The 12,020-nt window shown below is 35.7% G+C and overlaps 1 protein-coding gene across 5 annotated transcripts in view; it reads left to right on the top strand.

Moving 5' to 3' along the window:
• Window positions 1–12,020, top strand: part of SNX13 (sorting nexin 13) — a 67,258-nt gene that overhangs the window by 27,241 nt on the left and 27,997 nt on the right. For all 5 annotated transcript variants that reach the window (XR_005103716.1, XR_005103715.1, XM_037383879.1 and 2 more), the window contains exons 4-12: window positions 1,956–2,045; window positions 2,454–2,575; window positions 4,227–4,348; window positions 4,508–4,609; window positions 5,271–5,359; window positions 5,758–5,841; window positions 8,279–8,417; window positions 8,922–9,010; window positions 10,143–10,242. Coding sequence is in view for 3 of the 5 variants with exons in the window: in XM_037383879.1 (XP_037239776.1) it covers window positions 1,956–2,045; window positions 2,454–2,575; window positions 4,227–4,348; window positions 4,508–4,609; window positions 5,271–5,359; window positions 5,758–5,841; window positions 8,279–8,417; window positions 8,922–9,010; window positions 10,143–10,242 (937 nt within the window). In the remaining 2 variants the exon portion in view is untranslated. The remainder of the gene's footprint in view (window positions 1–1,955; window positions 2,046–2,453; window positions 2,576–4,226; window positions 4,349–4,507; window positions 4,610–5,270; window positions 5,360–5,757; window positions 5,842–8,278; window positions 8,418–8,921; window positions 9,011–10,142; window positions 10,243–12,020) is intronic.

Genomic DNA, 12,020 nt, shown 5'->3' with positions numbered 1-12,020 from the left:
GCCCGCAGAGAACTAATGATTCTGTTCCATTAATGTAACCTCATTTTAGGGAACTAGGCTTCTTGGTGCTGTATAGACTTCAGTGCTTATATTTTATGGACTGTGGAGTGTTGCTTATGTCTCATGTTTTGAGAGCATATTTGCAAGTTTTTCTGTGCTTTAAATTTCTTCTGCATCACTGAAACTTTTATGTTAATGTAACTTTTTTGAGCTCAGTACATACGTATGCTCTGGTTGCTTTATGAAAGAATAAAACATTGTAGGGTTGGTTTTTTTTGCGTAATCCAATTTCAGTAGTTTGATTTTGGATTTGAGTGTGGATTATTGACACGTCACTTTTCTCAACTGACCTGTCTTGACTATTCTCTGGGTTTAAGTCTTGTAGTGCAAAGCTGTTTATTTCAAGCTGGCTTACAAAACGCTGTTTGAGGTTGTTTTCCAACGAAAATCTGTGTGTCTTCTACAGTAGTGTTTTGCATTTCCTTTTTTGCCACTGTATTAAAATAGCATTAGCTAGTTTACCTGAGCTTTGCAGTAGCAGTGCAAGAAGAGATGAGTCCTAACCCAAACCAAATGTGTGGTTTGTTTGGGATTCCATTTTACTATTTTTGTATTAAATTTCTGTTAACGTATATCTTTATTGGAAAGTAATATTTTCAGCTTGAAATTATTTTCATGTTTAAGACTGCTGTGGACTTAAGTGGTCTTGAACAATGAATATTCAAGTGGCTAGTGTATAGATTATACTTCGTCCATGAACCAAGTACAAACTGAATGCACTTTAATGTGATATTGTGAGAAGTAATTTGATGATAGGTTTTGTAAAAGAAGCTCTTCTTGCTAAAGCAAATCAGAGTTTTATTGATTGTTTTGAGGGGGTTTTGTTCTTTGAGGAATTTTTAGGCCAAGATGAATGTTTAAATGCTTGATATTAAAGAAATCAGTTGTAGTTCAGAACACAAAATTTGTGGATGGAAATTACGTAGAATGTACTAGGTTCTTAAGTTACAGAACAGGATTTAGTGCCAGGAGGTTCTTCTATGTTTCTGTCATAACTTTCTCCCTAGATCAAAGATTAAAATGATGGTTTTTTGAACAGTAGTGTAGGTTGTTGGGTTCTTATTTCTGTGAAAATAAAGGGGTTTATTGCAGATTTCATCTGAAGTGTGTAGAAGTACACTGTATTAGTCCACTCAGAAGCGTTGGTAAAGGGTGTTCTTTTTCAGCGTGTCACTTGCCAAAAGTCAGCTCTGATGAAGTCATTCTTGGAGTTAACTGCTCTGAGTTGCAAATCCTTCTATAAAATAATTTTTTACCCCATCATCAGTTACTTTTTAAAGGTTCGTCTGTGAATTAGCAATGGTATGAAATAGTGATTTCTCTTCCAGCATGTAGAGTAAACAGAGAGAAAAACAACAAACAACTGAACAATTACCTGCCTGAGGTTGCACAGGAAGTTCATAAGTACGGAACTGGGGTCTTACCCATGTCATGTCCCCCTCTACCTCCTTTTATAACTGTTTGAGTTTTATTTCCTTCTGATCTAGTATTTTAGCAAACTTGCTTCTTCACAGGAGGCAAGAAGTAGGTTTTCAGGTTGGTTCCTCACTATTATTTATACAGTGAAAAATACAGATGACACTGTTGCCCAGAGGGCTTGTAGATGCCTTGTCCCTTGCAGCATTCACAGTCAGGTTGGATGGATTGGGCTGTGAACAACCGAACTAGTTGAAGATGTTCTTGCTTGTGACAAGGGGGTTGGACTAGATGATCTTTAATGGTCCCTTCCAATTCAAGTAATTTTATGATGTTGTATTTTATCTACTGTAAAGTATAATAGTGGGGAAAATGTTGCATGAGGTCATTACTGGAAGTAGACATATATCATAAGCAGTGGAGGTGATTTTTAATTATAGCTAAAACCTGCCAAGTTATATTTCCTAATTTCTTTCAAGTGCATAGAAGAAATGAAACGTGAAGCCAGGCCTATTAAGATTGACAGAAGACTGACAGGTGCAAATATAATTGATGAGCCTTTGCAACAGGTAAGTTCTAACCAGGACTGTTTAACCTATTTCTATTTTTGCAAGTATTGACTATGTAATATCTAAGTAGTTGAGAGATAAATAGCAGTTGAGAAATGTAATATTTGAGAGTGGTAAGTGAAAAAACATTGAGGATGGGGCAGGATATTGGGCAGTATTTGCGTCTTTTCTGTATATTATAGTTTCTCAGCATAGAGGCAATGAATGCATGCGAACCAGTATGAAGAAGAGGTTTCAGTATGGGAGTTTTATTGTTTGACTCCTAATTTCATAGTGGTAGGAGAGCATGGTTCACTATGTTAACCTTTTAAGAAGACTGCTATTGCATTATCAGGCACAGAAAGCTATTTCATATTTTGTTGTCTTTTGTTCATTGCTTCATCTTTATGTTTTCCTATCCAATTTCAGGTAATCCAGTTTTCCCTGAGAGACTACGTGCAGTATTGGTATTACACACTAAGCGATGATGAATCATTTCTTCTGGAAATCAGACAGGCTCTTCAGTATGCACTTGTTCAGTTTTCTGCCCGGTAAGATTATTTGTATTTACATCAATACACTGTCTAAGCAAGTGGACAAATACCTCTCTGGATTGTATGGTAGTAGATTATTTAAGTTTATCTATTGGCATAGTTCAGTGCATTTTACAGAAAGAATTTGTAAAACTTTAAGATCATAATCTGAGAACTACAGTCTTTTGCTAATCCCTTAAGGAATGAATGGAGATGATGATTGTTGTCATGGTCTTTTGCAAAATGTCCTTTTCTAAGTTTAGGTTAATGTCTAAAACTACTGAATAGCTTTTTTTTTTCTGCAACTTAAGCACTGAGTTGCACGAATCATCACCTTTTTATACGCAGGTCTGTTTCATGTAAACAGCAGGGCTATTCCCAAGATAAATCAGTGTGAAAGCCTCTAATTAAAACTTCTGTGGGTTTTTGGTACAGTTCTATAGTTCTTCAAAAATAGCCACCACTCCTGTGCGGTTGTGTTGTTCTGTACAAATCAAATCGTTTTAACAGGGCTGCAGTAGTAGTTATTAAGAAAAAATAATCTAGTGTGTTTACAATGACTGTAGTTGGATATAGCTGTAGCAGTCTTAGATTAGTACCATAATCTCTTGTTTCGTACACCCTGTGAGCTTCTGGGGGGAATGAATACAGTGGGTAGTTTCTCTTCGTTGTACGTTTGGGATGCTGATGTAAGGCTGCCACCTAGTGTCTTTGTATGATTTGTTGATTGTGCGGATGGTGGATCTGGATTGTTGATGGATTTGATTGACTGTTCTTTGAGGCAGCTCTGCTGCTTATTTCCGCATCTAGATTTTGCGGTAGGGTTCCCTCTCCTCCAGAGTTCCTCATCGTTTCCTCTCTCTTTGAGGGAAGAAAGAACAGGTGAGGGAATGAACACAAAAATGGATGCGTTGTAGAAGGATTATGCTGTAACAAAGTAGGTATCTGAGAGAATCCAGGTAGTGGAATACTTACTGCAGAATAAAAGCCATCAGTAACATCTAGCTTCATTCAACCTATAATGTACAAGTGCCTTTTCAGCTTGTCTGGTAAGGCATGGACATCTAGGAATATCTCTGCATCTTTTTCATACCAATAAGGAAGTAGTTCTGTGCAATTCTAACAATGACTATTTTCTGACTTTACCTATGTGCATTGTTGGAGATGCATGCTAATTACCTCTTATATAAGCTGTGGAATTAATTGTTGATAATATTACGTCACTTGTAGTTTCAAGTGAAATTGTGTTTTCTCACTCATGCGTATGCTGCAAATTCAGAAGGAAATGATTTTGTTTACGTCCCTTCCAAAATGATAGAAAGTATTGCTGAAAAAGAACTGGGGAATATTTTAGGTTTTTGGTTGTAGACTGTTTATATCAGGATTTTTCAGATATTTGACAATGTTATGAATCGGAACACTATTTCAGATACAAATGTTGACCTTAAAGTAATTCAAGCATAAATACTAATGTGGTGTGAGAGTGGTATTTTACAATATTTCATTTATTTTAAGTGGCCAGGCAATTAGGAGACTGATTTATTTCTTTGCCTTTCCATTTTTACTATCAGTGTGGTTCTGGAAGGGGGGAAGGAGAAGCAGAAACTTAATGCTGTTCTTTGTGTTCAGGATAAAATAATTCATTTTCATGGATGTTCTTTTCTCATAGGTCAAAGGAAACAGACTGGCAGCCTTATTTCACTACACGACTTGTTGATGACTTTGGCACTCATCTTCGAGTTTTCAGAAAAGCTCAGCAAAGAATAGCAGAGAAAGGCGATCAGATGAAAGGTAATGTAATGGTTTATATTTTTTTCTTTGTTTGGGTCTGAGTAGACAGGTATCTTACATGTGTGAAATACAGGTAGCTTTATTTTATAATTAACGTTTACACTTAAGTTTCTGATCTTTATAAAAAAAGTGTATTTCTTCTTATGTTCTTTTGCATAGATCAAGCTGAGGAACTTGTAGATACATTCTTTGAGGTCGAAGTTGAAATGGAGAAAGAAGTCTGTCGTGATCTAGTCTGCACTTCTCCCAAAGATGAAGAAGGTCTCTCAGTATTATCTTCTCAAGTGATTTTAGTGTAGCAGACTAAATTATACTAACAATTGTGTTCACAATATGAAATATACTGAAATCTTAGCATGTGACTTTCAAAGCATGATTATCTACTATACATGTGTATTTTTTCTAATTTGTACATATTAATGCTGTAATTATAATGAAGTATGTACATATGTAGCTATTCCTCTTTTCACTGGAAGAATTTTAACATAGAAATATGTTTTCTGGGCAGCAGGAGATGGCTTTGCAAATTCTTAGGCCTTTCTGTTAGATCTGCCTTCCTTATCCCTACTCTGTGCTCTTAATTAAAAATAGCGGTTTTTCATTTTGGCAAAGTGTGAAGGAGGCAGGGAAAAAAAGCCTGTATATGTTAAATAAGGAAAACACTGCAGTTAAATTTTGATTCTTGGAATTTGGCTGTCTTTTGTCTTGGTTTTGAGACTCTAGATCTGTTTCAGGTTAACATCAGTGCTGCTTATATTCAATCTGAAAGGTGTTGCTGTGGGGCTAGCACTATAATAATATATACGACTGTATGTTTTAATTTAATTTTAAGGATTTATCTGTTGTTTTTTATGATATCAGGTAAGATGTGAAGTAACATAACATAAAACCATGCTAAGGGTTTTTCATTCTCCCTGACTAGGATTCCTAAGGGATCTGTGTGAGGTTTTACTGTATATATTGCTACCTCCTGGAGACTTCCAGAACAAGATCATGCGATACTTTGTCAGGGTAAGTACAGACTCTGAAAGCATCCCAGTTCCTTGGCTTAATGCCATAAACAATTTTAGATCTGAACTGCTCCTCAAAATTGATTTGATTTAATATTAGGTTATTTTAAATTCAGCACAATCTTAATAAGTATTTAATAGCAGAGAGCAGTTTCTGCAAAATGTTCTTGAAATTTCTTTTACCTCTAGCAACATTAGAAAAATGTGACAAAAATGGATGTTGTTTTTTTTGAAGTATTTATGTCGTCTGATGTTAATTGGAAGGGAATGTGCTAGTGCCTATTGAGGATTTTCTGTAATAATTTTTTTTATTTAAGCTCTACACAGTGATCTTTAAATTGTTGCAACTATATTAGCTTTATGAATACATGTATAAAATTATTATATTTTGTTTTTCAGGAAATCCTCTCCCGAGGAATTCTTCTTCCATTAATAAACCAGCTCAGTGATCCTGATTATATTAATCAGTATGTCATATGGATGGTAAGAATTATCATTCACTTTAAACATTATATTTCCAGAATATTTTCGTATAAAGTTTTAATTGTGTTCCCTGTAATCATGGCAGATACCTTTCTAGTAGAAAAATTACCAATAGATATATTGACAGAGATAGTGAACTTACAGTTGCTATATTAAATTTCATATATGTGTGTGTTTGTACAGAAACGTACACATTCACACTATATTACCTGTACACTGTGTTGTGGTTGTTCAGCAAAAGTTGCCTGACTGGGGACTGATGTATGATAAAGTGTAAAGTTGAGCCCTCTGACTTTTGCTTAGCTGCTCAGGAAGTATAGCAGTAACCATGGAAGTTGTTTGTTTTTTTCCTTGACTGTTTTTCTGATGTGTCCTTTAAAGCTTAAGGGGTCTCCAGAATGACAAGTAGTAAGATTGTGTTGGGTTGTTTTTTTTTTGCTTCTGTTAAGGAATCTCACAGTGATTGTTTTAGGGGTGTTTGTGGTAACCCTTACATATTTAACTGAATGATAAGGAACAAAGTCTTTACATTGACGTCTCCCTAATATACCTGCAAAAAACCCCCCAGACTTTTAATAGTAGTAATATATAGTAAAATCAACATAAATAGAATAGTCGCACTTTAATTAATGTTACTGATTTTTTTTGCAAAGCAAGTTAAAACTTACAGTTTATTTTCCCTTACAGGTCATGAATCAATTTTAATTTTTTTTCCCTTTTCCCAAGTTCTCTCTACTTTTATTCATATATTTTAGTATTGTCTTATGTATTCAAGTACTACACTGAAAATATCCTTGGATTTCAGAGTAAAGTTCTTATGTATAGAATGAATTCAAGTGTGTGTGTATAATGTCACTCCAGTCACCTCCATTTCATGTAAAAGTTTGCACGCTGCTTTTCTACAAGAACCTAACTTTAAAAAGAAACAGCACTGCTGCTCATATGGTCCAAGATTTTCAATTTTTATTTTCCCTTTCCTCCTATGCATGTTCTCTATTTGTAACTTGGCCTCATTCTTTATTTACTGAGCACTGCCCCCAGCTGCAGCCAAAGGTACAATTCTGAGATTTTACAAAGCTTTCTATTATGATGGTGATGTCCCAAATATTAATTTTCATAATCATTTTCTGAGATGAGGAGGTAAACGTGCTAGAGGAAAGATAAAGAAGAATAAATGCTTTCAAAAATTTATTACAAGTCTTAATGAAGAATGCTGCAGAAATTAAGGTCAGAAGTAGAGATGACTGGAATAAATTCTGGCTCCTTTCAAAATCTTTGGCAAGAATTTTTTTCATTCAAATCTGATTCTAATTTCTGAAAATTAGAGGTTTCATTACATGTTTCACTAGGTACACCAGAGTTTAATACTGGTTCTCTTGCAGTATAATACAAAGCTTCAATATAAAATTAGAAGTTAATCCAAACTTGTCTGTCTTCACTGTGAAACTCACATTTTTACAAAATGTTTGAAGTTCAAGTATTTTTTGTACTATTACTTTTAAAAGCAGATTTCTAGAAGGTTTTTCCATTAACTTTGGTCAAAGGTATCCATCCAGTCTTCATTCTTTCTGCTCTGTACAACTCATGTCAATGCACTTCTGCAGTACAGACCAAGCATTACATTTCCATATCAAAATGAGCATTTATGAAAGATGTGGGTGAAGTGACTTTTTTGGCTTCAGGTGGTAAAGACAGCATTAGAACTCAGCCCTCTGCACCTGTGTGCACATGCTGTAAAGCTGCCAACCTTCTGCTGATCTCTGTGCTTCATTCACAACATAGTTGCCAGTGATCTTGGCAGCACAGCAGGTTTACTTCACTTGCACAAATTCCTTTAAGTCCCTAGAGCAGGTTCACCTTATACCAATATGGGGAAAACAGTATGCGTTGAAATAGTTTAATAGTATTTACAAGGTTATCTAAATTAGGGTTCCAGAGAGAGTATTAGTTCAGTAATTTCCTTCCCCCCCCCCCCCCCCCCAGTAGGTTATGATTGCATTGTAGAATGGTTTAATTCTTTTTGTAATTCTCTATCTTAAGAAGCCATTACTTTAGGAGCCTGTACACTTGCAGGGGACCTTGGCAAAGGTGAAACCTTTTCAGTGGCCTCACCAGTTTCTGCCTACTTAGCTAAGGAAATGGGTAATAGCAGAAGAGGGTTTTTTACAAGATTTTCATTAAAACGGTTGACAAACTTTCCATGTGTCTTTATTGTACTTCTTGAGAACAGAAAATGATGGTGTGAAATAGGTTTTGACTGTGCATGCTGCTGCTTTCTTGGTTCATGTAAAATTTTACTATCAAAGGAAGGTTTAGAAGCACAGAGTTTTTTCAAAATGCCGCTTTGCAGTGCTGTATGAAAATAATTGACTTAATGAAAAATCATGTCGTGCTTTTAGTTGTTTTGCATCATTCACACTGTAAAACTTTGTTTCAGATCCGTGATTCCAACTGTAACTATGAGGCCTTTATGAATATTATTAAATTAAGTGATAATATAGGAGAGTTGGAAGCAGTGAAAGATAAAGCAAGTGAAGAACTGCAATATCTTCGATCTCTAGATACAGCGGGAGACGGTTAGTAATGTATTGTTATACAAAATCTGAAATGCATTTAACAGCAAGATCTCTGAAGTATATTCTGAAAGTTTAAAAAATAAAAATTCTGACGCAGGATAGTATAAAATATTTTGTTATTTAAAAAGTAAATATGATTTAAGTAATATAAATATATCTTCATAAGTGTTTGGGTTTTTTTGTTGTTGTTTTTTTTTTTTTAATCGGTTAGGTATACTTCCGCTAAATTGAAACTTGCTTTGGTGGTTCAGAATTTGAGTAATACTTTAGGTTTTAATAGGTAGTCAGTTAACAGTTAATCTGAAAAAGGAAGGAGAAAAGTATTTTTTTTTATTGTTCACTTCCATCAGTAAGGTGTTTAAATTGGAACAAAACCCCCTCCTATTCAAAGCTGATGTGTTTTGTAGTGGTATATCACTTTTCCTATGATATTTTTAGAGCATTTCAGAACAAGAGTTTATATACTCATCTGCATTGTTTAATCCTCTTTGTTTTTGCTTTCAGATATCAACACTATAAAAAATCAAATAAACAGTTTATTATATGTTATTAAAGTATGTGATTCAAGAATTCAGAGATTGCAGTCAGGAAAAGTAAGTGTTATAGAATTTTTTTAGTTCTTAAAGAGTGCAGTTGCAAATGACTTACTAGTTCGTTCTAGCTTTTTAACTCTTGCATTTTGAAATACAACTTAAGAGTATGCAGTTATAGGAATACATTATACAGCTGAAGTTAGTTTTGTATTTGCAGTTCGGTTACACAAAGAATTTCTTAACCTTCACATATTTAAAGGGTTTTGGATTCTGGCTTTAGCGATTTAGGAATGTCACTATATCTTAGAAACTATTCTTACCTTCTCAATACAAGAGTTAAACCAAAATGTTACATAAATACAAAGATGCTTTGCATCTATACACTTAGATTCAGTTCTTTTATTGCTGCTCCAGTGCATACCTTGTGTGCGTCAGGCTTAGTTTTTTGCAAAGATCTCTTTTCTTGTTGATAAAGGTACTGCTTGCTGATTATTTTACAATGCCTTGTAGGCTCTGTGCATTGCCTTTTATTAGACATTTACCTCTTCAGTTCAACAAAAAGCCTAAGGCAAACTGCATGTTAAATCTGAGAATCTCATGTTGTTGTGTTGCTTGTTTTATATTTTAAAGCTGACAGAGTCAGTATGTTTGACTTTGCTTAGTTTCTGGACTCTCTTAATTGGACCTAGATGTTGCCCAAAGATAATGTGATCTTGCGTTGTCGTGGTTTGTGTTGTGTATGTTGACTGTTAAAATTTCTACAGCTGGACCCAGAAGCATTGCTGTAATAATGAGAAATGTCATATTGACAGAAGAAAGTCGGGCAGAGATGAATTTAAGTTGTGGTGACCTGCATCCCATCAAATGCTGAAATACATTCATCTTGTTAATTGATTTAAATGCTTACTGCCGCATTTGGTGAGGGATTTCAGGTTAATTTGGCTGGTATAGTATTATATGAATGGCAGTGTTAAAATCCAGCTTCCCATGTAACAGAAATCATCATGTTGAAGGCAAATAGTTTAGAGAATGTGACATTATGATCTAGATCATCACTTACGAATGACTGTGGAAATAACTAACAGTTGAGAGGGTCCTTTATTATCGATAATGTAAATTATTTTTATTATGTCTGCTTTGTGGTAAGTAGAAGTTTTAAAAGCCTATGAACACACTGAACTGTGTCTTACAGGAAATAGATACTGTGAAACTGGCAGCAAACTTTGGAAAACTTTGCACAGTCCCTCTGGACCATATTCTGGTAGACAATGTTGCACTACAGTTTTTTATGGGTAAGTGTTAATTTATCTGATCTGTCTTATTTATAAGGAATATGCTAATTCAGAGGACTGTACACTTGAAAATGCTAAATATAGGTATTTACTGAGTGCCCCTTGCCAGAAGTAACCAGAACCTTTTTTGCAAATCAGCCTGTAATTTACTGATCAGAACGCTATACTCAGTATTTTCAGAAGCTTGTATCAAGCTTATTTCAATACTGATCTCTTTGTAAGACTGTTCTTGCAATGTTTTATTGGTCTGTCACTTTGTATGTTTGTTCTGTTTAGAACAGAATCATTGGAAGAAGGTCTGTAATTAGAATGACTCAGAAACTTAACCATAATCGTTACTCTTTCTTTTGCTGGTCTTGCTGAAGCTAATGGAGCTATTGACTATAGATGTTAGATTGAAGTTTAGAGGATTACGAGGCTACTGAAGGTCGTCTGTTTGAGAAGCTAAAATACAGTGGTAATTTATGTACTACTTTAGGTTTATCATCAACGTTTATAATCAAGAAATTGATAGATTAAAACTGTATAATCAATTTTTAATATTTTCTAATGTTTGATTCTCTTCTGTGAATTAATTGGGCGGCTGATGTCATTACTAAGAATATCCATCAGTTTTGTGGGCAGTGATAGTACTGTTTATGCAGTAGATGGAAATACAGTACATCAGACAGGAAACAGTCTAGGAGGCTTCTGGAGTGTGTGGAAGATAACTTCCTGACATAGCTGGTGAGTGAGCCAACTAGGGAAGGCATCCCACTGGATCTGTTTGCTGTTTGCGAACATAGGAGGACTGGTGGGTGACATGATGGTTGGAGGCCATCTTGGACCTAGTGATCGTGAAATGATAGTTTTTGTTTCGTGGGATTAGCTTAACTACAACCTTGGTTTTCTGGAGGGCAGGCTTTAGCCCGTTGAGGAGCCTGGTTGACAGAGCCCCTTGTGAGGCAGTTCTGAAGGGCAAAGGAGTCCAGGAAGGCTGGATGTTCTTCAAGAACGAAATCTTAAAGGCACAGGAGCAGGCCGTCCTCATGTGCTGAAAGATAAGCCAGTGGGGAAGAAGAGTTGTCTGGCTGAACAGAGAGCTTTGATTGCAACTCAGGAAAAAAAAGGAGAGTTTATGATCTTTGGCAGATGGGGCAGGCAACTCAGGAGGACTACAAGGATGTTGTGACGTTATGCAGAGAGAAAATTGGAAGGGCCAAAAGCCAATTAGAACTTAATTTGGCTACTGCCATAAAATATGATAAAAAAATGTTTCTATAAATACATTAGCAACAAAAGAAGGGCTAAGGAGAACCTCCATCCTTTTTTGGATGCAGGGGGAAACATAGTGACAAAGGATGAGGAGAAGGCTGAGGTACTTACTTCTTCCTTTGTCTCAGCCTTTAATGGCCAGACCAATTGTTCTTGGGGTACCCAGCCCCCTGAAAAGGAAGACAGACATGGGCAGCAGAATGAAGCCCCCATAATCCAAGGGGAAATGGTCAGTGACCTGCTACACTACTTAGACGTACACAGGCCTATGGGGCCAGATGGGAGCCACCTGAGGGTACTGAGGGAGCTGGCAGAAGTGCTTACTGACCTACTGTCCATTTATCAGCAGTCCTGGCTAACCGAGGACATGATAGCTGACTGGAGCTTAGCAAATGTGACAGCCATCTGCAAGAAGCGTTGGAAGGAGGATCCTAGACTTTGCTGCTAATTTTGTTTACTGATTATCACCAATATTTATGTAGTACTTTTTATTTTTTTTACTCTAGATGACAAGTATTCTAGAT

The sequence above is a fragment of the Falco rusticolus genome, chromosome 4 (assembly GCF_015220075.1).
Source record: "Falco rusticolus isolate bFalRus1 chromosome 4, bFalRus1.pri, whole genome shotgun sequence".
Classification (NCBI taxonomy): Eukaryota; Metazoa; Chordata; class Aves; order Falconiformes; family Falconidae; genus Falco; species Falco rusticolus.
This window is presented reverse-complemented; position numbering and strand designations above follow the sequence as displayed.